The sequence below is a fragment of the Equus asinus genome, chromosome 18 (genome assembly GCF_041296235.1).
Source record: "Equus asinus isolate D_3611 breed Donkey chromosome 18, EquAss-T2T_v2, whole genome shotgun sequence".
Taxonomy (NCBI): domain Eukaryota; kingdom Metazoa; phylum Chordata; class Mammalia; order Perissodactyla; family Equidae; genus Equus; species Equus asinus.
The window spans coordinates 36529532-36553329 of record NC_091807.1 but is presented as its reverse complement, the minus strand read 5'-3'; the positions used below and the strand labels follow the sequence as shown (position 1 = coordinate 36553329).

General features: G+C 41.7%; 1 protein-coding gene across 4 annotated transcripts in view; it reads left to right on the top strand.

Annotated features, from left to right (window-relative positions):
* The window catches only part of DSCAM (DS cell adhesion molecule), a 687554-nt gene that overhangs the window by 459876 nt on the left and 203880 nt on the right, over nt 1–23798 (top strand). For all 4 annotated transcript variants that reach the window (XR_011495418.1, XR_011495417.1, XM_014839281.3 and 1 more), the window contains exon 11: nt 13075–13248. Coding sequence is in view for 2 of the 4 variants with exons in the window: in XM_014839281.3 (XP_014694767.2) it covers nt 13075–13248 (174 nt within the window). In the remaining 2 variants the exon portion in view is untranslated. The remainder of the gene's footprint in view (nt 1–13074; nt 13249–23798) is intronic.

Sequence of the window (23798 nt, the reverse complement as noted above, 5' to 3'; positions counted from 1 at the left end):
CATATCCCCACTTTAGCTTCACCTCCGCTCTCTGTTAGATTAATCCTTTGCTCACTACTAGTCCTGTAGTCTTAGTTTTTCCCATGGGGAATATCCCAATGTTTTTTAGTTATTCGCAATGTCTTTTTTGTCACTTCTTTACACATGAAGTCAGTTTAGCTGGTGGGAGACTGGGGATTCACATGATTTTCTGGGAAGGAACAGGCTGCCTGACTTCCCCTTGGAGGGGACCTAATCCTTTTGCTACATGCACCAAAGAGCTGACTTTGAAGTCCAGTAAATGTATAGTCGATGCCTTGATGTTATTCATTTGGGGTCAATTTTCCCACAGATGTGGTGTGCCTACTTAATATGTAGATTGAAAGTATCTTTTATTTAAGAAAATTTTTCTTGAATTTTATCTATAAATATTTGTTCTCTTCCATGCTTTTCAGTTTCTTCTTCAGTGTCTCCAGTTAGGGCACCCTAGGATTCCCTTCACCTGTCTTCTGTAGGTGTCATTTTCTCTCTGATTTTTTAGCTCATTTACTTCCATTTTATTTATTTGATATTTTTTTCTGTCTGTTCTCTATGTCTTATTCCCCAGCAAAGTCTGTGCTCCTCTATGCTCTCTCCAATATCGCCTTTATTTTGATAATTTTACTTTTCCCCTTTCTTTCTCCAGATCTGCCAGCTCACATTTCACTTTCTTAAGCTCTTGCTTCATAGACAAGTGGCATTTTATTCACAGCTTTCATCTAAATCACGGCAACATTTTTCTGGTGAGATTTCATTCTCTATTTCTTTCTTCTGTTTTTCTTATAGTATCTTTGCTAGATCCTGGCTTCCTTCTGAGAACTCACATTTGCAGAAACTTTATATCCCCAGAAAGAGATTGCTTTGTGCAAATATCTGGTTCTTCCCCAACCCTACTTCTCCAAGACACCAGGACCACGGGAGCTCCTGCCCACCCAGCCTGCACACACTCTGGTCACCAATGTTGGTTTTGCCCCTGGGATATGCCTCCCACTTTCACAATGCATGCTTTGCTGAGGCTTGCTCAGATTCGATAGGCATGGTCCATCTCTCTTTGTCTTTCTCCGTGTACCTCTGCTCAGTGTACCTGGTTGGTGGCCCATTTAACTATTTTGTGGTTGAGATTTTATCTATTTCCTAATTTCATGCAAAATAGAGCTTGTATTTTCTATTCCTCTTTCTCCCATTTGTTTTTGTACGGTTTCCAAGCAGAGAAGAAATGCTGGTTTTTTGCTGCCATTTTTAAACCTTAAATCCTATTGTTTATATACTCAGTTGTATTAAATTTGGACTTGATTTTTGAAAAATAAGTAAAGTAGGAATCCAGGAGAAGAAGTAGAAATCATCAGTTAAGAGAGTGGGCTGAGTTCAAGCGCCAGACACCACACCATCTGGCTGTGTTATTGCAGGAAAATTATTTAACCTGCATGACCACAGTTTCCTCGTATGTGAAGCAGATAAAATAAGGGGATTAATGTGATGATTTAGTAAGATGATTCGTAGAAAGCATTTATTATGGTGCCTGGCACATAGCAATTAATCAACACACGTTAGCTGTTATCATCATTATCATCATCATCATCATTACTGTCATTATCATCAGCTCACATGTTTAGCCAGTTGTCCTAAAACCGTTTGTTGAATAGTTCAACATTTTCCCACTATCTTGAATTGCTTGAGAGTCTATGAAAAAAAAATGTGTTTACTGAAATATGTCTTTTGTCCCTCTCGCTGTTACACTGATCTGTATGTTCCGACATCAGGACCATGCACATCAGAGTTTTCTCTCTGCTTAATGTATTTTCATATCTAGTACAAGACTGCCCTCATTATTTTTTTCAAAAATATCCTAGATTTCTCACGTGGATTTTTGTTTGTTTGTTTCTTCTGAATGAATGTTAGGATAATTTTATCAAGTTCCAAAGAAATTATTCTGAAAAATTTGAGAGATTGTAGTAAATTTAAAGGTTAAGACGGAGAACATGTTGAGCCTTTCCAGCCAATATGGTGAATAGTCTCTCCATCTAGCCAAATCTTTTTTTTAATGTCTGTTATAGTTTTATTGTATTCTTTTTATATGCTTGTGGTAGTGAACTTCTGTTGACAATTTCTTTGATCTTCTTTGGTTTTCTGGGTGGAAAGGTGTTGCGTCTGTAGCCAGGGTTTATTGAGTCTCTGCAGCTTCCCATATCTCTTTCTTCTCCCAACAATGGAGAGTTTTTCCTTAGTTCAGGGGATTTCCTATTTTCTTCCACTCTGTAGCACACACAGAGGGCTCCAGTGGGGATGGGACCCTCCTTTTCCTGCCTGTTTCTCTCTAGACTAGCTTTCTGCCACCCATCTTCCTATGTCCTTCCTGCTGGTAGCTGTAGTACATTTATACATTTACGTAAGCCCAAAGTTTCCCCAAATCCAGTTTTCCCTGAATTGCAAGAGAATCCATCACTTTTTGGAGCGCTGATCCATAAATGGTTTTGCCTTTGCTCAGGTATCTCCCACTGTCCCCAGTGAGCTGTTGGGAGGTTATCATTTCTGCACCCACAAGATGCAATCTACCAGAGGGCCTGGCTGTCCCTTACCACCAGGGTCCCAGAAGAGTCCTCCTCTGCTTGGTGTCAACCCACCTGCCAGAACCCTCCCCACTTGTCATAGACTCTTTATGGAGGCCAACAGGGACTTGAATCTTTTGTTTATAAATCCATAGAAATGAAACCTGACACTTGAAACAGTTCTCTGGCTGTTTCCATGCAGTGTGCTCAACTCCAGACTGAGAAACAAGCGCCGGGCTTAGTACCTGGTCAGACTGCTCAGGTGACCCCCTTGGAGCCTCCTCCTTCTTCAAGGACTTGCCCTGGAATGCGTCATCTTGGTCTTGCTCACATCTTCTCTCCCAAAGTCAAGGTGACATTCCGGGACCCTCCGCAGTCCCCAAGGGTTCGACCTCTTCTGTGCCATTGCTTGCCTGGACCTACAGTGACCTCTTAAGTCTTTCCAGGAACACCTACTCCAAACTCGTGCACCAGGCTCGACCAGGTTCTTGGTCCCACTTGTTATCCAGTGTTCCTTATCCCCACTAGCATGCAAATAAGTGACAAGAAATGAATCTTGAATTCTTACAGGGAAAGAGCTCAAAGAATCTAAAAAGGAGAAGAAGTCAACAGCTCCCTGTGACAGAAGTGATGAAAATAAACCCAGCTTCAAAGATGAACGTGGCTCCCCCTTGTCCAAGAAAAGCAGCTCTGCTGGTGTGTCCCCCACGTGGGGACAATGCATCTCACTAAGCAATAATGAGTTCTTGGAAAAAGGATTATGAGCAGAACAGAGAGGATGAGGGGCCAACATATTGTTTTATTTTCTTCCATTGAGGGTAGAATAAAACTCACCAGCACTTCTGCCCTCCTTTGTGCTAAAACCAGTGGAGTCTTAGTGGCCCTGGGAGCTGCTCCAAGACCACCGTAGACCCCTCACCCAAGGAAGCTGCAATTACCCTGAGCCTTGATAGGGTCACCAGGACAGTAGACTCTGGGGCCCATTTTGCCCTCTCTTCCCTTCTTTTTCTCCACTCCTCCATCTTCTCTCTTTCTAATTGCCTTTCTCCAGGAACTTTCTAGCAGTCCTCTTGAAGATAGAGGCAGCCACACTGAAGGCTAATGTTTGAGGACCTCTTGCTCCAGGGAGGTGGTGGCTGAAGACCTCATGGGGTAGACAGAGCTGTGGGGACTCTTCACAGCCCACAGTCCCAATGCAAAGCTGTGGGGTGGCATTGGCACAACCGAGCCACCTAAACTGCCTCCAGTATCACCTGTGCCATCTGCAAGTGCTGAGTCGTGTCAGTTCATGGTTGCATTTTCTGATAAGTGAGTGAGGGACCCATGTTCCATCTTGATAATAAAAAAGGATGCTTGCAGATTAGGCACAGAGTTAAAGTCATGAAACCGGCATGCTAAACTAGTGGGCTACCAAATTGTCACAACCCCTGGGGAGGCACTAATCTAGTCCACCTAATTACAGTTGTTTTCATGGGATAGCGTTCTTCAGTATAGACATAAAGGAATTAAGGGAAGAAAACTGAATTGCACAGTGAACATAACTGTATGCATATTTAGGAAAGAAGTAACCTTGACGCTGTCCCAGCTAGGGTGTGGTGTTTTATCAAGAATGGATTTAATACAGGGAATTAGATGCATGCAAACTTTTTGGAATGATGGGAGAAACACAACGAACTTTCAGGAACTTAAGAAATGTGGGAACCATGAGAAGCTACTCCCATCTGTGGTCACAGCTGCCCACAGCACCATAAAGCAGCAATTTGTTCTCCAGGAATTGGGTGTTTGGTGTCTGCCCATGCATCAACTCGCTGCTTCTGAAGGACAGTGATGATTTCTTCCTTGCATCATCAAAATCGTATTCAAGTGCCTCTTACTGGTGAAATATAAACCAGAACCTGGTGACAAATCAGCCAAGGAAAGGTGTTTTTCAGGCTTGCTGTCCCTGCAGTTTAGGGAAGAGTTCGAAGGGCAGCAGTAGTGCTGCGGACCAACAGACAGTATCTGGTGCAAACATTACATGCACGCGTTGTACAGGGTGGACACTTCCTTCTTTAGGCTTGGGAATACTCTCCAGCCTGGAACTGGACCAGTGTCTTAGGATGTGCCTTTGAACACTTCTGGCTTCTTCTCTGGAACAGGACACCAGAACTCAGCACTCTGCCCCTGAGCAAGGATTCCCTTTCCAGCTGCCGAACCTGAAATAGTTGAACTGCTGTCACTCTGGATGCTTGTTCTCTCCTCTTCCCATCTCCACCTCCGTCTATACCTGCTCCCTCTCTGCAACTCACCAACTATTCTCAGAGGAGGAAAACCCTCACCCTGAGCAAGAAAAATGAACTCATTCCTCAGGAAAACACCTCCTTCCCCATAAGGAGAAAAGAGACTGTGTTTTGTATTCCTTGTTGAGGAGAAGGAATAGCCTGTAGCCTTACTCTCTGGATGTAACCCAGGGAAAGTAGAGACCCCCTTCCACTATTCCCCTCTACTTCAAATCAGTCATTCTCTGCCCTGCCATGGGGACTCCCTCATTGCGCTCATTGACCAACTTCTTCTGGTCGTTGCCTGTGGGCAACTCACTCCCGTTCATACAGTCTTTTTTCTTTTTTGTCTGTACAACAATCTATATGTATGTAAATGGATTCTTCTTCCCATTTCATATATAATCAAATTAAGGATGCCAAGGCAATAAGCTACTTCCTCAAGGGCACAGCTCATGAGTTTCAGAGATAGACTTAGAACCCAGTTCTTCTAATCCTCAGCCAAGCGCTCTCACTACAGACCAGCAAAGACTTAAGAGTGGAAGAAAGATGAAACAATTACCACCTTTGCTGCTGCATTCAAAGTGGGCTGAGTTGGCGACACTCAGCTGTTCCTTTTCCGCTATTTCCACTCCCTCAGTCCTTGAGAACACTGCTAGGCATATCTTTTCAATAAACGAGAAAGGCCACACAGTATTAACATACCCAGGAATTCAGTATGTGCCCTACATAATGCTGTAACATTTTCTCTTCATGTAACAGAGCACTAAAACTGTCCTGGATTGACCCCAGCTATCCACGGAAAATTGACAGGTTTTTAATGAATGACTTTCCATTCCTACAGTGTATCTTCTAGCTAATTACCTAGAGTGCTTACCTTACACTCACAAGATTACAGAATTTTGAATATTGTATGCGCTGTGTTAAATTTTTCTCTTTACGATAATGATGAATCTAAAGTAGATGACCAATAATTCTATCAAACCATGGCGAAGTCCACTTTCCTCAATATGACAAGTGCTCACCCTTGAGACTGTTGTCCTTATAGTGGATGAATTGGTTCACTTTTATTCTGTTTAGCAAGCAGGTTCAGATTTATAAATGGTATAACCATTCACGTTAGGTTCATTTGCTAATGAAAAAAAGATTTAATGTTTTTCAAATGCACTTACACTTTATTTCTGTCATCATTAGGACGTTTCATTAGTGAAGAAGTTTCTCCGGGTCCAGATAGGAATTAGTAGATAATCCTTTTCAGCTTCTTAATTGAGACAGCTTAGCAATGTTGGTAAATTTTATGTTGTAATTCTTTAGTATAAATGTGTCAAATATTACAAGTTTTTTTCTGGTGAAAATTCGTTGAGGAAAGGAAAACATGTGTGTTTTTGACATGAATTATCCTGTAACTTTCTCATATTCTATCAGCATTTCATTAGATATTTAGAGTTTTGTAACAGTTTTACCTAATTTGTTAGTCCTATAAAATTTTCAGATTTCTTGGTTTGCTGTCTTATAGGAAGATTTTTTAAATCTCACATTTGACTGTGTTTTCAAGTTGTGGATATTAAACTAGATCTAACTCTCAATTCGCAGTCAATTCACTAGCCTTTATAGATTTTCAAACTTTGGACCAATTTAATCACTTGAATAAAAATTAAAGCCTTTCTCAATGATTTTAAGTTCTAATAATACCCTTATCCTTATCCTAAAGAACAGGTTATCCACAAGAAGGAATTGTCTAATTTATAAAACCAAATCCTTAAAACATACAATCAACTCTTCTGAGAGAAAAAACATATGGTCATCCTAATAGATGAGGAAAGGTAGCTGATAATATTCAACATTCAACCCTGATCCAAACAACAGGAAAAAAAAATTTTGTAAAATAGGAATATAGAAATACTTTTTAAGATCCAAAGTGCCTTGGCAAATGAAAATGAAAAATATAAGAAGTCCAGCAGATACACGAGCAAAGGATATGGACATACTGTTCACTAAAGAACAAGTACAAATTGCCGATACATTTGTGAAAAGATGCTCAAACTTATCTATAAGCAAAAACAAACAAAAAAATAGTAACATCATGCAAATTTAAATAATTAGATATATAGTGCATTGATGAAGATCAACAAGATTAATCGTGTACATGTGTGAGGACAAAACCCCAGCCAGCACTGATGGAGGTAAAATTGGCATATCTTTCAGTAAGCAATTTAGCAATATATTTTAGCGTTTAAATGTGCAGAATTCTACTTCAAGGATTAACCCAAAAGATTTCCTACCAATGTATCTTCCTCTCTATTCATGGATTGATTGATGAGTGGAGAGGTCCATTGCAACATGGTCCTTATTCTTGTGGAAGAGGAAAGACTAAAAGTCAACTGACAATAAAATGATTTGATAATTATAAACAGAAATTTAAAAAAATAAACAGCAATATTGTGCGCTTACGATATACTGTACTCCAGTTTAAGAACTTCAATGCCTACACCACCCCATGAAGGAGGTTCTATTATTATCTCCATTTTACAGAGGAGGGAGCCAAGTAACTGAAAAGTTGCATAATTACCTAATTCCCCACAGTGTATCGGTGATCCCTTGCTGTGTAACAAATCACCTCAAAATTTAGTGGCTTAAAATAACACACATTTGTTATCCCCCCGTTTCTGTGTGTCAGGAATTCTGATATGGCTCAGCTGAGTGCTCTGGCTCAGAGGCTCTCCCAGCACTGCAGTCAAGGTGCTGGCTGGGGATGTATCATATCAAGGCTCAACTGAGGAAGAGTCTTCTCCCGAGATCACTCATGTCGGCAGGTGTTGGCAGGATTCAGTGTCTCACAGGCTCTTGGTTGGAGGACTCTCTCGTGGGGGACTTTCCATAGGACAGCTCACAATATGGCAGCTCACATTCCCCAGAGTGAGGGCTCTGACCTCAGAGAGAGAGAGATTGAGAGACAGGCCGCAATCTTTTGTAACTATAGCTACTGGCCCAGTGTCTGCCACACACTTGGTGCTCAAAAATTGAACAATAAAGCCCATTTGTGTAAGAACAGAGCACATTTTTATATGCACATTTCATATGTGCTTATAAAATATTAGGAAAGCTATAGTCTCGCCAAATAGTGGGGTTGGGATCATGAGGAAAAAATTTACTATTTTACAATTTGAATTTTTAACCAAAAATTCACAGACCCCTAGTCTGAAATTGTCATGTTTTAAACCCTAGTAGGTAAATTAGTAAACAACTTTCATTAATTTATTTTCAAAATCAATCACTCTTTTACTGACATGTTCAGTATTCATGAAACATATGTTAAAATCTTCTGTGAACTTTCATATGAGTTACATTTTAAATCATTTGTGTTACCCACGTTTCTGTTATAATTTTGCATTTTATATATTTTGATAATTTCTCTGACAGTTTCCAAGGAGTGAACAGATTTGGGGATAAAATGGTCTTGTTCATTTAGTCTCACTTTATAAAATATTCAGTAGCTGATACTGAGGAAAGCAACATATTGAATTTATAACAAAATACTGTTACATTTCTAAAACTTATTCATCCTTGATTTTCAATTATTTTTGAAGGAGATACATTTTTAAATGTTTTTCTACTCAGAATTATGTTATGATATTTCATATCTTAGATACGTGATAAAGAAGTGATCCAGATGTGTGAGTATTGTTAGGATGTGCTCTCCCTTCCAACTTTACAATGATCTCTCATCCATGTGCTTCTTACATATGTTTACACCAGATGTCAGCCAACTATGGGCCACAAGTCAAATCCTGCCCGTACCTGTTTTTGTAAATAAACGTTATTGGGACGTATCATGCTGTTTTGTTTGCATATTTTTTATGGCTACTTTCCTTCTTCAATGGCAGAAATAAGTAGTTCTGACAAACAGTATGGCCTGCTAAGCCTAAAATATTCACTATTTGGCCCTTTGTAAAAAAAGATTTTCAATTACTGTCTGAAAATACTGAGAATTTTTATCCATGACCATGATACAGGCTTCCGTGTATAGATCTCCTTTAATTGTTAGCAATAATTTCTGTAGTTACTAATGGGTCAGTCTTGCACATATTTTGTTAAATTCTTCTCTAAATATTTCCTGTTTAGATGCATATGTATTATTTTTTTAAATTTCAATTTCCAATCTCTTGTTACTAAAAATATAAAGAAAGTTACCCCTGAATTTTGTATATTGATGTGACTTTACTGAACTTGTTTATTATTCTAGCAACTTTTTTGTAGATTCTTTTTGATTGTCTATGTAAAAATCATGTCATCTATGAATGAAGACAGTTACAGTATTCTTTTCTAATACATTTTATTTCATTTTCTTCTTTAATTGCTCTTGCTAGAATCTCCAGAAATATGTTGAATAAAAAGAGTGAGAGCAGACGTTCTTGCCTCTTTCTTGATCTTTGGTGGGAAATAATTCAGTCTTTCAGAATTAAGTACGATGTTAGCTGTGAATTTTTTGTATTAGCCTTTTATCAAGTTATTCTGTTCTATTGCCAGTTTACTATGAGATTTTTATCAGGATGTTGAATTCTGTAGTTTTTTTCTTTTTTATGTGTCTATTCAGTGATCATCCTGTGTTTCTTTTTTGGTCTGTTGATACAGTGAATATCATTGACTAATTTTTGAATTTAAACCAACCGTGCATTCCTGGAGTAGATCTCACTTGGTTATGATATATTATTGTTTTTATATATTGATACACCTGATTTGGTAATATTTGGCTAAGGAGTTTTATGTCTGTTTCCTTAGGGATATTGGTCTGAAGTTCTCTTTTCTTGATTTTGGTATCAAGATGATACTGGCCTCATAAAGTCAACTGTAAAGTGCTCCCTCCTCTTGTATTTTCTGAAAAAGTTTGTGTGAAATTGGTGTTATTATTCTTTAAGTGTTAGGTAGTATTTGCTAGTGAAGCTGTGTGGGCTTTGAGCGTTCTTTGTGGAAGGTTTTCAACTACAAATTAAATTTATTTATAAATATAGGACTCAAGATTATCTAATTTTTCTTGAGTGACCTTTGACAGTTTGTGAATTTCAAGGAATTTATCTATTTAATCTAAATTGTTAGGTTTATTGCCACGAAGTTATTTTGCTATTATCATTTTAATTCAAGTAAGCACTGTAGTGATGGCCTCTTTCATTATAGTTACCTGTGAATTGGGTCTTCTCTCTTGTTGATCAGTCTGGCTGGAAGTTTTTTTATTGTATTGTTTTTGTCAAAGAACAGGCTTTTGGCATTATTGATTGTCTCTATTGTTTTTCTGTTTTGTATTTCATTAATTTAAGTTTTCCTCTTTATTATTTCCTTACTTTGGGCTTTATTTGCTCTTTTCATAATATCTTTTTAGGGTAGATGCTTAGCTCATTGATTTGTGATCTTTTTCCTTTTTTAATACAATAATTTAGTGCAGCAAACTTCCACCTAAGTATTACTGTTAGTTGCGTCTCACAATTTTGATATGTTGTTTTTACATTTCAACTCAAAATACATAGTTTTTCTAATTACTCTTGTGATTTCTTCTTTGACTCATAAGTTATTTAGAGTGTGTTGTTTAGTTTTCAAATATTTGGAGTTTTTCCAGATACATTTCTGTTATTGATTCCAATTTTACTTTTGCTGTGGAAATAGAACATAATTTGTATTATTTTTATCTTATAACATCTACTGAAATTTGTATTATCACCCACAATATTGTCTGTTTTGACACCGGTTACAAGTGCATTCAAAACCAACATATAGGGGCCAACCTGGTGGCACAGCGGTTAAGTTCACACGTTCTGCTTTGGCAGCCCAGGGTCCACTGGTTCAGATCTCAGGTGCAGACATGGCACCACTTGGCAAGCCATTGCTGTGGTAGGCATCCTACATATAAAGTAGAGGAAGTTGGGCACAGATGTTAGCTCAGGGCCAGTCTTCCTCAGCAAAAAGAGGAGGATTGGTAGCAGATGTTAGCTCAGGGCTAATCTTCCTCAAAAAAAAAAAAAAAACACACAAAACAACCAACATATATTCTGCTATTATAGGGTGTAGAGTTCTATAAATGTCAGTTGAGTCAAACTGATTGATAGTGGTATTAATGTTTCCTTTATACCAAATATTGTTTCTTCTGCCCTTTCTTTATTTCTTCTCTTTTTGACACTGTAATTATTCAATGTTAGAACATGTGATATTGCTCCAGAGCTCTAGGATGATCTATTCTGTATTTTTCACATTTATGCACTTTTTATTTTACTTTGGATAATTTCTATTGACCTAGTTTGAAGTTCACTAATTCTTTCCTCTGCTGTGTCTAATCTGCTAATTATCTTGTTTAAGAAATTCTTCATATCTAATGTTGTGTTTGCTGTTTCTATAATTTCATTTGTCTATCTGTCTCTTTTGTATAATTTTATACAATCCCTCACCTGTTTGTGGATATTAATCATAGTTTTTGTAAAATTCCTGTCTGATAGTCCTGTACTAAAGTTCTCTTGATGATTTTTTTTCTCTGGTCCTTTTTCCTTGCTTTTTTTGTGTCTCATAATATTTTATTGAATTCTGGCCATGGTGCATAAAAGAAGAGTAGAGATTGAGGTATGTTATACTTATTTCCGGTTCTTTAGTTCTTATCTGCTTTTATGACCAGTACCTTGTCCTTTTACCCTGTACCAAAGGTGAAATTGCTTATACATCCCATGTCTCCTTGCAAGGCTTCTAAGTCTTTACAACTAAGTTTACCTAGCCGCCTGTGACTTCAAGTTTCTGATTCATTCAAAGAAAAGTATGATTTCATAGATTAACAGTCTCTTTTTTTGTTGTTAGAATGGAAGTGATATTCTTTTGTATCTTTCTCCATCCTTAACAGAAATGGAACTCTCTTTTTTTTTAGTTCAAGTTTTCTAACTCCTCTCTAGCAGTTCTCTTTTGATAGAAATCACCTGTTGTAGGGATTCTGCTTGTCCTTATTCAGTGTGAAAGGTCCCCTTGGATACCTTATTAATTTCCCTTGTCTCTTTGGTGGGGCTGGTATACCTGAAGTAGAAATAAGGGAAGAGGTGGCACAGCCACGTTCTCTGCCACTGTGAGTTGTGGAGTATCAAGAGGCAAATGGTCAGTTTGGTGCAGAGATGTCAGGAAGAAGTGTCTCCTCCTCTCATGTCCTCAGATGCAAAGTCTGAAGTTTCCTGCGTGAGGAGTATGGTGACAGCACACGGTTCAGCTCCTGTGTAGGTTCAGGGGCCATGGAGACCAGCAGCTCCTCTCTAGAACACACTCTTGGCCCGTGATTTGGGCTTTCTCCAGGAAGATGGAATTGGTCCTCACCCCTGGGCCCTCTCCCCAAATCCTCAGACTCAGGACAGAGAAGAGAGAAGCCCAATCAGCCTTTCATGTCTTGGATCACACCCTCCTAGCCCCACCCAATGTCCCCAGGAGAGAGGCAAGCAGCATAGCAGGTTAATCCAAACCACCATCTTCCCAGAAAACTCTTGAGACCTTAATCCTCTGTTTTATTATTTCTAAAAGATTTTTTTTTCAAACTAGTGTCATAAGGATCTCCCATATAAATCATATAACATCTGTGATTAGAGTATATCACACCTGTGCCATTATCTACTTGGATGCAAGCACTCTGAAGAGAGTGGTCCTTTAATTCTGTGCTGTCTCAGTGCAATGAACTGGCTTCCTTATTTAAGAAACATTGAATGGTATTAACAGTGTGTGTGTTTCTAGACTGGAGAACGACCACACTTAGAAGAGAAATCTGCAATGCTTGTAGTCTCTTTGTAGACTCAGATGTGTGCAGTGAGCAAGGTCTTCAAATGCCATGTCCCTGGAGCCCTCCGTGTTTGCATTCATCTTAAGCCCCTGGGAACACAAGGAATTTATTTAGCACCATGAGAGATGTCTACTTCTGTAGTCACTCTACTGTGATGACTTTGAATAATTTATCAGCTGCTTAACACTCATCAAATTTGTTTTTTTGTGTTGAAACAATCTGTAAGGTCTCTTACTCTTTATCTCAGAGTTTGAAATACTGTCATTTTAAATAAACGTGTTTCTCTCCAAACAAGAATTTCCATGTTAGAAGAAAGAAAAAAAATACTTCGTGTTTCCCATGACTGTCCCCTGTGATATATGTTAAATGTGCATCGCTTCTCTTTATTAGTCTGGGTGACCTTGAGCTCACTGTCTCCCCATGTTTATTCATGTTTGCATCATTGTTGCTCTGTTTTATTCTATTTCAGGTGCTGGGGTTCCCCAGTTCCAACCAATTGCCCTGAATGGCCGAATTCAGGTCCTCAGCAATGGGTCTTTGTTGATCAAGCATGTCGTGGAAGAAGACAGTGGCTACTACCTCTGCAAGGTCAGCAACGATGTGGGCGCGGACGTCAGCAAGTCCATGTACCTCACGGTGAAAAGTAAGGAAGAAGAACGCTTCATTTTACCTAAATAGGTCTTTTCGGGCTTAAATTTTCAATGGTCTCCCTACACACTTCTTTAAAAACAGAACACAACAAAAACAAAATGTTGGTTTGCTATAGCTGGGATTTGACGTTTTGCTGTCCAAAAAACACATTTGAAGAGGATGGCAAAAATCCAGCCAGTTGTCAACAGCATGCCCATGTCCCCTTGAGTCTGGGGCATGGAGCCACATGATTCCCTCCCTTTGGTTCCCGTGGCCACTGGTACAATCTCTGGGCAACCTAGCAGACGAATGGGTCTCTGCCTTGCTATCCTGTAGATTTTATTGTGGAACAGCCCAATATATGGTCTCAGATGTGTTCTTTTCAGAGGTTTTTTTCATACATTTTATTATTTGAAAGCTGGCTTGTCCATAGATTTCCCTTTTAAGATCCTTATGAAATCAAGCAACCAGAAACCTCTACCAAAACACACAACTACAAGAAGATAGAAACGTGTAGCACTGTGCTTAGGGTCCATGCCATGTTGCTGACCCATTTTATAGGAAAGGATACCTTATAATGAAATTGTTTTCGTACTTTGGTAACTAAACCACCAAAGAAAAGACATAAAGTGGACCAACTTTTACTGAGCGTCACTTATTAGCAAATGGTTGTACATCTTGTTGGCAGTGAACCGGTTATGTCTTTCTCCATTTTTATAATTTTCTTTTGGATAACTTGTGATTTCTTCCTGAGTACAAGGCTTTGATCTGGCTTCTTCTTTTTAATTTTAATTGTGCTACTGATCGATTGGAAAGGATCACTACCATATTGTTTATTAGGGGGGCTGGATTTAAAAGTGAGTTTCAGTGGTGTGTGTATGTGTGTGAGATATTTAAAGGCTAGCTACACAAAGACTAGTATCCATCCTGTTTCACTAAGAACTTATTCTAGTTAGTCCATAATTTCCAACAGAACATTGACAATATCAAACCATCTATTTGCTATACTTTTATATCCTGTAAAAAATTATAGGTCTGAAATAGGGTTGCTTGGAAATATGTTTTGCATGTATCCAATACATAATTTTGACTTCTAAATTTTATACTCTGGAGGAACTGATGTGCAAGAATCCGAAGACAAATTGTCCTATCACTGAAATCCAAAGTTGAAATGGTAACTTTAAAAAGTGATAAATTGATGAAATATTAAGGAAACCCAAGGGCTGAGGATCGGTGGCAACCAATGTTGATCCGTCTTTCCCCAATGAAAGGAACATATTTTGCAATTGCTTTGATACATTTTAAATGTATGAAACATTTTTGCATTCCACAAATACTTATCTAGGCTCTAACAGACACAAGGCCCTATCAAGGCTGTAAACACAGTCAACTATGGACCTCACCCTCCTGAATGAAGGAGCAAATGCTTTGGAAAAGGAAATAACAAGGAAGACTATAGAGCTTACTAATTATAATGTGAGATGAGTAGTAATATGTATCATAGATGTGCTTTTCAAAGGAGGACAGAACTGCCAGCTTGAGGGGATAAAGGAAAGCTTCATGGAAAAAACTTTTAAAGAATGAGTAGAATTTAAAAATGCAGAAACTAAAGATTTTCCCCACGTCTCCTCTCTCTATCCCCTTGGTGCTGGTAGTGGGCATGGAACCTCAAAGAAAACGTCCCCCTGCCCTTAGCAGGCTTTCTCTCTCGTGGGGCCATCAGGCATGGGTGTGTACTACTCCTGTCCAGCAGAATGCACTACTGTTGGAAGACAGTGCGGCACACTGCGAGTGTACAGACGAGCGTACGGTTCGCATTTGCTGGTAGAATCGGTGACTACAGAATGAAACTCTGTGGCTTTTGAGTTGAGTCCTAAAGGATGCAACAGGTTTCAGAATTGTTGTGGGTAAACCGAGGCACTCAAGGGAGAGGGAACAGAGAGAGCAGATGTAAGAAATTAAAAGACCCGAGAAAAGCAGTAGCTCTGTGTGAAGGTTGTACAGCGCACAGAGGGGATAGAGAGGGAAAGCTTTTGGGTGAGCATATGTCCAAGAAAAATGTTCTTAGAGTTGGCCAATTTTAGATTCTCTCAACCCGTACAAACTGTTAGTGGAGAGATGGATGCACTTAAACAACATTCCTTTCACCAGTTCTTGCTAACCCTCGGGTGGCTTTATAAGTTATTTCAGCTTTAAGTGTCTGGTATTTTTAACCTTTTAAAAATCATAATATTTAAATTCTGAAAGGCAAAAAATAATTTGAGAAAGAGATATAGAAGCACAAAGAAGAAAGATATTCAGTGAATATATCTGTTGCTCAAGTGATACCATTTAACAAAAACAACTAACACACGTAAGGTGAGTTTTGCTTACTCTTGGTGGGTTTGACCAAACTATAAGTGTGTGCAAACTGACACACTGAGGCAGCACACACAGCAATGGGAGATCTGCCGCTGGGTGTACGGCTATTTTACTAAGAAAATAGGGAGGAAGTGGAAGCAGGGTGCGTTGGTGCTGGTGTGATGGGGGCAGAGCTGGCACCCTGGCTGCTGCTCAGCTGCCCACCAGCACCTGATGAAGCCGATTTTGTGTCCCCATAAGTGGTAACAGGATTATACCTGACACCACAGTGAGGGAGGTTCTGGGCTCTTCTTATCTGACATTAACCAGGCTTACATCAGGCACAATTTCTGTAATGCTTTATTGTTATTTCTAGAGGTAATAGAGAGGATACATTAAAATGCAGACCCACATGGGCACACCTAGTGTGCACACCAGACCCAAATGCCTTCCAGGTCGTAGCAAGAAGAGCAAAGACTATCATCTCATTATCCTTTATTGTGATCTCTTAATACAGTCCTAGTAATGACGTACACAGACTCAAACTCATGTGCGTGCACACATGCACCCCCTATTCCACACAAACTCAGAAAAACCATCACCAATGAACGAGAGCTACCTCTTCAAACCCAAGAGGACAAGAATGACAGCCAAACAGGGCCACCCTGCCAGCCACTGGGAAAAACACTGCATGGAATCCCTAAAAAAAGGGACAAAGTCTCCTCCCCTTTTCTCCAAAGGGTTGATTACAGGCTTTAACGTACTAAAGAATTTCTCAGTATTGCTCAAATTTGTTACATAAAAATGGTAACAAGTCTACTTTGGGGTGGTGACTACTATTTTGACAACCTTCAAGCAGTAGCCCCCAAAGGAAATCCTGTTAGGAAAAAAAAATCTTACACTCCCAAGTGAAAATTGGTGAAATCCTCAAAGACAATATGAGAAGGACGTGGAGAGGGGTGAAGAAGTATGATGTAATCAATGGGGGAGCCCAGGGGACAGTGAAAATCCCTCTATGATTGCACCCCAAAGCCCTAGATTCTTTTCCTGGTTCCACTACTTCTAACTATGTGATTCTGGACAATTGCTTTACCTCTCTGAGCCCAAAAAATAGCAAGAATTATGCCTTCCTCACAGGGGTATCATGAAAATTAAAGGGGATAATGTATGTGAAAATGCATTGTATAATATAAAGCCCTCCACTTGTGTATTCGATGACATACAAATAGCACATGATGCTGTTGGTTGTAAAGAAAGAAAACATATACACTGGTGGTGCTGGGCACCAGAACATTTCCAGAAAATCGCTCTGAAGAAGAAAATGAAAAGGTCATAGGAAGGAAGAAGGAAGAGGCAACACGACTTGCAAGATCCACGGGGAGGTATTTTCACATCCATGTGATGCTGATCCATGGGAGTGGCACCTCTGCAAACTCTGGTGGCCAATGTTTTTTTTTTTTTCTTTGAGGATGATTAGCCCTGAGCTAACATCTGCTGCCAATCCTCCTCTTTTTGCTGAGGAAGACTGGCCCTTAGCTAACATCCGTGCCCTTTCTCTTCCTCTGCTTTATGTATGGGATGTCTGCCACAGCATGGCTTGACAAGCAGTGCATAGGTCCCCACCCAGGATCAGAACCGGCAAACTCCAGGCCGCTGAAGGGGAACATGCGAACTTAACATGTTCCACCAGGCCACCAGGCTGGCCCCACTAATATCTTTTTCCCAATCCTGGTTGTTTAAGAATCATCAATAAAGTGTTTGAGGATTTCAAACTGAAAAAAAAATTTTGATAGAAAGGAAATTGCACTGCTCTACGTAAAAATAGTAAGTATTCTCCCTTTTCTATGTCATTAAAAACAGAAACAAAAAAAATGGGCTGCAAATATTTCTAAATTCAATAAGAGAGAACTTTCTGGCTGATCAGTTGATGTCAGAAAATTAAGGCGTCTTCTCAGATGAGAACTGCAGACTCCCGGGATGCCTGGTGCTGGGTTTTATGCTCGTTTTAAAGACCTAAACTCTACAAGACAAGACCTGCTTTGGGGGGATTCACCGGGAGTGCTGGGAACTGAGCACAGGCTCAGTCTCCTGTCTGAGAAATTTTCTTACCTGTACACCAACTCTTTCAAAACCCGCTACTCCAATAATAGAGCAATTTAACAATGAGTGTCTCCCACCCACAGTTTTTTGGAATCAGTCATGAGGCGGCCATGGGCAGAGACGAGACCAGGCAGTCAGGTGTGGAATGAATGGTCATGGAAAGCAATCAGGGAGACAGAAAAGTAATCAAACCCTTCCAGCTTCGTTGGTCTTCTTGCTTCTGATTCAACGTTATCATCTCAACTCTAATTTATCTTTCAGCAGAATTCATCCCACGAATAGGGACCCAAAACATCAGGCGATTAAGGACCCTTGGCAGAAAAGACTGAAGGACTAGGCTCTGCTTTCAAGCAAATTTGTCCTCTGGTGACAACATTGCACCCCTCACCCCAGGCCCATTAGGGGCTGAAGAAGCCTCTCCCACTGTGCTAGGGACCGTTTGGGATGTGGGAAGGTGGCCTTTTGTGGGAAGAGAATAGTTCCCAAAACTGCTGGATCTCTCAACTGGATGAGCTGTTCCTAATGTTTCTCCTAGATGCCAAAATTGCGTCCTCCCTTCTCCCAACTTTCTGCCCCTGGCGGATCTGAGCCTGTGTGTTTCCAGGAATGCTGGTTACCATACGGATCTGGGGCCCACGATGCACAAGAAACTCTTCTCTGGTCGGCCGCTCTGCATAGGTCCTTCCTGACCCCACCTGCAGTATAACAGAGCATCCCTTATCAAACAGGGCAGATGCTTCCCTGGAGCGTCACTTACTCTTGGGATCTAATGAAACTCCCCTGGCTCCCGGAGCCAACCCACAGGCTCCAGGGCAGCCTTGGTCCTGAGGCCTTCCTCTGTCAGGCTCAGCCCCGGCAGGTCCCTGGGTGCCATGCCCATCTCTCTTCTCTGCCAGAATGTGGGTACACATGCCTGCACCCTGTGTGTGCACCCACCAACTCAAGTCAGCTTTGATCAGACAGTCCCGAGGGCCTCTGCCATTACCGGACAGACCGCAATAACGTGATCTGACCTCAGGCCACTTCAAGTCCTGCCATTGCCAGGGTGGATATGTGGGGCATGGCATACAATAGTCCATTCTTCCCCCACCAAAGAATCCTTATCTGCCCTGAATATTCCTTCAATCTCCATTACTCCTGGCCCTCACCTGCTGCCTCCAGGACCTACAGATCTTTACCTAAACACCTAGTTATGGAAATAAAAATCTTCTTCTCCACTCCTTGCAATTTCTCTGTGATACTCCTGGGAGAAGAAAGGAGCACAGTGCCAAGCTGCCCACACATGAAGCTGTGATGGCCTCAGTCAATCCCACAGAATGCTTCTGGGCTCCTCATGGTCGCTCTGACAGTCTGCCCTTTCCTTTAGAACAGGAGTAACGGCTTATTTTTTGTTTGTTTGTTTTGCTCTTGCAGAGGAAGGGGGAGTAAAGTTTGAATGCATAACACTACTAAATTACAATTTTTTTTGTTCTTTAAATTGCCAAATAACTCACGTCCATCTCAGTCTAAGGCTGTTTTCCCTCTGATATTTTAATTCGGGGTGCTTCTAAATCAAGCCTCCCAAACCTTGGCCCCTGGGCCCCAGGGGGCTGTGGATGACCGGTGAGGGTTCTGGGACCCCTCGAAATCACATGCAAAAGTGTATTTATTTTTCCGAGAAGAAACACTGTAGACTTCATGATGTCCTCAAAGGGATCCATGATGCAAAGAAGGTAGAGAACTACTGTTCTAGAAGGTCACACGCAGGGTGGCCTGAAATGAAGATGGCATGTTCTGCTTTTCACATATCTCAGATCATCAGACTGGAAGCAACCAAGCACATGAGAGTATGGTTATAAGGGGCCAAGGAGGAGTCAGCCACCGTGAATCAGGTGCTGTCTAGGTTTTATTAAAAACTAGGTTTTAATATTTCATGATCTTTGCTTCACGTCTACACTTTTATTGCAGCCTTAGGGACACATGTGAGGAAAATGAGTCAAAGTGATGCAACTCTGTGGTTAACAGTCAGGCTCCAGACTCACGCTGCCCGGGTTCCACCCCTCCGAGCCATGTCACCTGGGGCGAGTGACTTAGCCTTTCTCCAAGCCTTCATAAATCAGAGACCCTGAAAATACCTCTCTCGTGGGGTTGCTGTGAGGCTGACATGAGCCTTCACGTATAATCACTTAGCAAAATGCCCAACATGTGTCAGGTACAGACTGAGAGCTCCCACTGTTGAGGCTGAGGTTGTTAATGCTGTTGTGATTGTTATCATCCTCATTCCCAAATTAGTCTGAAGACCTCCCCTCACCCCAAAAAAGACAAATTAGCACCTGTAATAGAATGTGAAGTGTCCCCAATTCAAAAACACAGTTGTTTTTTTTTAATTGCCCCATGCATTTATTAGTTAATATTCATACAGCAGAGGGGAGGGAAAGCTCACCAACATTCTATGGTTTCACAAGACACATTGCAGGGAAAACATGACTAAAAGGATCAGTAGTATCCTAGGGTCTTGGTGGATATATTCCTGGAGAGGGGGTCTCACTCCTGGAGGGTGCGTGCCTATTTGCATCCCTTGGGAAGAAGGAAGGAAGCCCAACTGGTGGGCCCATGGTGGTCTCATACCAGATGGAGGAGCCATGTGCCTGGATGTGGGGCTGCTTGGCCCACAGGTGTGGGTAGGGTCCCCATCCTGATGAGCACTGCACTGGGGCTCCAGCAGTGCTGGCGGGAGCAACAACCACAGCAGCTGCTGCAGATCCTCTTCTCTGTAGAGTCATTGTCTGTTGGGTTGCCCCCCAACCCCTCAGGCAGGGCCAACAGTCTCATAATTTAGAGTCCACCAGCCCCCACCCCATTTCCTACACACATGCATACACTCACATCCCTCACCCTTCCCCTCTGAAGTCCAGTTGTCAAAAATATCTGCAGCTTTCGTCGGAATGTCTGGGTGCAGAAATAGAGGATGGGAAGAAGCATGGAAGAGTAAGCGCAGTGTATGCAGCAACTCTCAGCTGGTGGAAGACCCTCAGCGGCTGTCATGCCAATGGTGGATGGTGGCTCTTTCCGGTAGCATGTCCTGTGCTCCACCCAATATTTGTATTTCACTTCTTAAAGGAGCCTGAAATTCTACCAGCTGAAGATGCTTTGGAACTAATAAGGAATTTGCAAAATGGGAAGGCTAATATAGCAGCTGCACTTTGTTACCAACTCCAATTTCAATTCCCTTCCTCCCTCAGTGTAAAGTGTTGAATTGTGTGCCCCCAAAGTTCCTATGTTGAAGTCCTAACCCCCAATGTCTTGGAATGTGACCTTATTTGGAAATAGAGTGTTTGCAGGTGAAACTAAGAAGAAGTTTTACTGGAGTAGGGTGGCCCTTAATCCAATATGACTGGCATCCTTATAAAAAGAGAAAATTTGGACACAGATATAGACACAGAGGGAATATGGCCATGCGAAGACAGAAACGGAGATTGGAGTTATGCTGCCACAAGCCGAGGGTAGATAGAAGAGGCAAGAACCACACTCCCCTCGACTTTGGAGGGAGCGTGCCCCTGCCGACACCTTGATTTCAGAGTTTTTGCCTCCAAAACCGTGGTAGAATAAACTTCCGTCATTTTCAGCCACCCGGTTTGCGGTATGTTGTTATGCCAGCCCTAGAATGCTTTGCACTCAGTGATAACAGATCTTTTGCAGTCTCGTGTGTCAAGGAAGCTCACCACAAGCTATTTCACCAGCTCCAGCGGGTAAACCCTCATCTGTCTAAATTGGTGGATGTGAACTCTAGCCTGAACCAACCATGGGCAACCTATTCCCCTTTGAACATAATTGGTTTAAGACGGGCATGCAACCCAGTTTTGGCCAATGAGATATAAAAAGAGATCTTCTATGATATTTCTGCAGAGGATTCCCTATTTCTTAATAGGAGACTCTGCAAGAGATGCTCATCTCTTTTAATTCTTGCCTCTATCTGGAGGTGACACCTTGATCCGTGGCAGCGTTTTGTTGTCACCCTGTGGATAAAACCACTACCTAGAGGAAGAGAGAGTCAAGAAAACCAGAAAAGTAGAGTTTTACGCGTAATGTATTGCATCTGGTATCCCCCATGGTCGCACGAGATGGCCAATTACCTGATTGCCTTTGCTGCCTAAGCCGATGTAGGTCAGAGTTTTCCCATTTGCAGCTGGAGGCAGCCAAACTAAGTAGGTAAGGGACAGCATCATCCGCAATTAATAAGGCTGGATTCAACCATGCTGCTCCCCTCAGCAAGCCAGGCCTCAGTAAATACCCCTGAGGGATTGATGAGTTCTATTTGGGTTGAGGAACTATAAGGATTCACAAAGCGTGATGCTCTGGCTTGCAGAGGAGAGGTCTGCGGGAGGAATGGCCGTTGAGAGCCTTGGAAACATCTGGTGGCCCACAGCAGGGAGGCCAGTACCTGGTGGGGGAAGAATGATAAATACAAACAGCATTTTAAAAAAATGTTACTGGGGGCCAGTACTCCCCCAAGAAAAAGAAAGTATATTCTCCCCTTTATTTACTTTCTTCTTCCTCTTTCTTTTGTCTGGAGGCTTCCCTCTGCTCAGCAGCTGAAAACTCGTTTTTGTCAGTTTGGGGTAATCTCAGCTACTTCAAGGTTTTTCGGTTGATTTAAAGCTCCCCTCTCTCACAGCCTTCTTCTGTGGGAGGTGGCATCAGTGTTCTGAGTCCTCAATTAGCTGTCACCCTTCATGCTGATGTCCCTGAGATGCCCGCATTCCCATCTGGTCTCTGGCCATGGGGTCACTGCCCAGCTACCCACAGGAGCCCCCTTCGGTCCTCTGGCTGCCTCTGGTCACATCTGGCTCTTCTGTCCACTCAGCAGTAGTCACTGAGCGCCCCCTAGTGTCCCAGACTGCTCTAGACACTGCATATTTGGTTAACAGTACAAAGTACTAGTTTACCATCATGGGGCATACATTTCCACGGGGAGAAGACATACAGATGTGTACCTAGCATAATGCTCGGCAGTGAACAGAATGCAGTAAGGAAAGGAGGTGTGCGTGTGCTTGGAGAGAGCATTCCTGGCAAATGGAACAGCAAGTGCAGAGGCTCCGAGTAGAACTGGGTTACGCTGGAGGAGCAGCAAGGAGGCCAGGGAGCCAGGCAGGGGCCAGATCCACGGTCACACTTTGGACTTTAATTATGATGACATGCCATTGGAGCATTTGGAGCACAGGAAAAGTATTATAACTACTATAGCTACAACTTACTCCAAACACTTGTATTATCTCATCTAATTCTGATAATAACATTCGCAATTCTATACTGTGTCTGACTTATAGGAGGAATATAGGGAGGCAAGAGAACTAGCCACGAGAGCAGGTGGGAGCTCCCGCGGCAGTCCCAGGAGGAGACTGGGAGTCTTGCATCTGCCTAGGTGTCCCATGCTTTCGCTTCCATTCTGCTTCTCACATCCTGTGGTTGGAGGGGCCACCTTTCAGAAACCCAAACAGACCCCTCCAGACCGCATGCTGAGCCGTCAGAGCCCAGGGCTGCTTTATGGGACCCTCACCGGTGACTGGCTCTCCTTCTCTCCTGCATCTCCACCCTGCCCCCACCCCCTATTTCCCCAGGGCGCCCGGTGCACTAATCTCTGCAGTTCCTCCAGGAATTCAGTTTGCTTTCAGACTACCATGTCGATAAGAAGAGGCAGTTCTCACGGCTTCCACTTGGCTTTTCCTGTCCCATCATAATAGCCCCCTCGTGACAGTTTAAGAATCATGTAGGTATTTCGTCAGTTACTGAGTTCATCTATTCCAACTGTGCATTCTGCAACTGAGAACACACCAGAGGGTGGCTCTGAAGATGCATTAGGTCCACTGTAAACTGGACCTAAGCCGAAACACCATAGATCCCCTGACCCATAGAACTCTGATTGGTGGGCCAGAGTAACGTCTTGGTTTTCCAAGAATTGGTGTCAATTCGGAGTCAGTGCCCATATACTTGATGAGTCATTTTTCTCTGGCCGATGTTAAGATTTTCTTTCTCTTGGGGTTTCAGAGTTGGACTGCAATGTACCTATATGTGGTTTGCTTTGTATTTATGTTGATTTGGGTTGAGGAGCTTCTTGGATCTATAGGCTGCTATCTTTCTACAAAT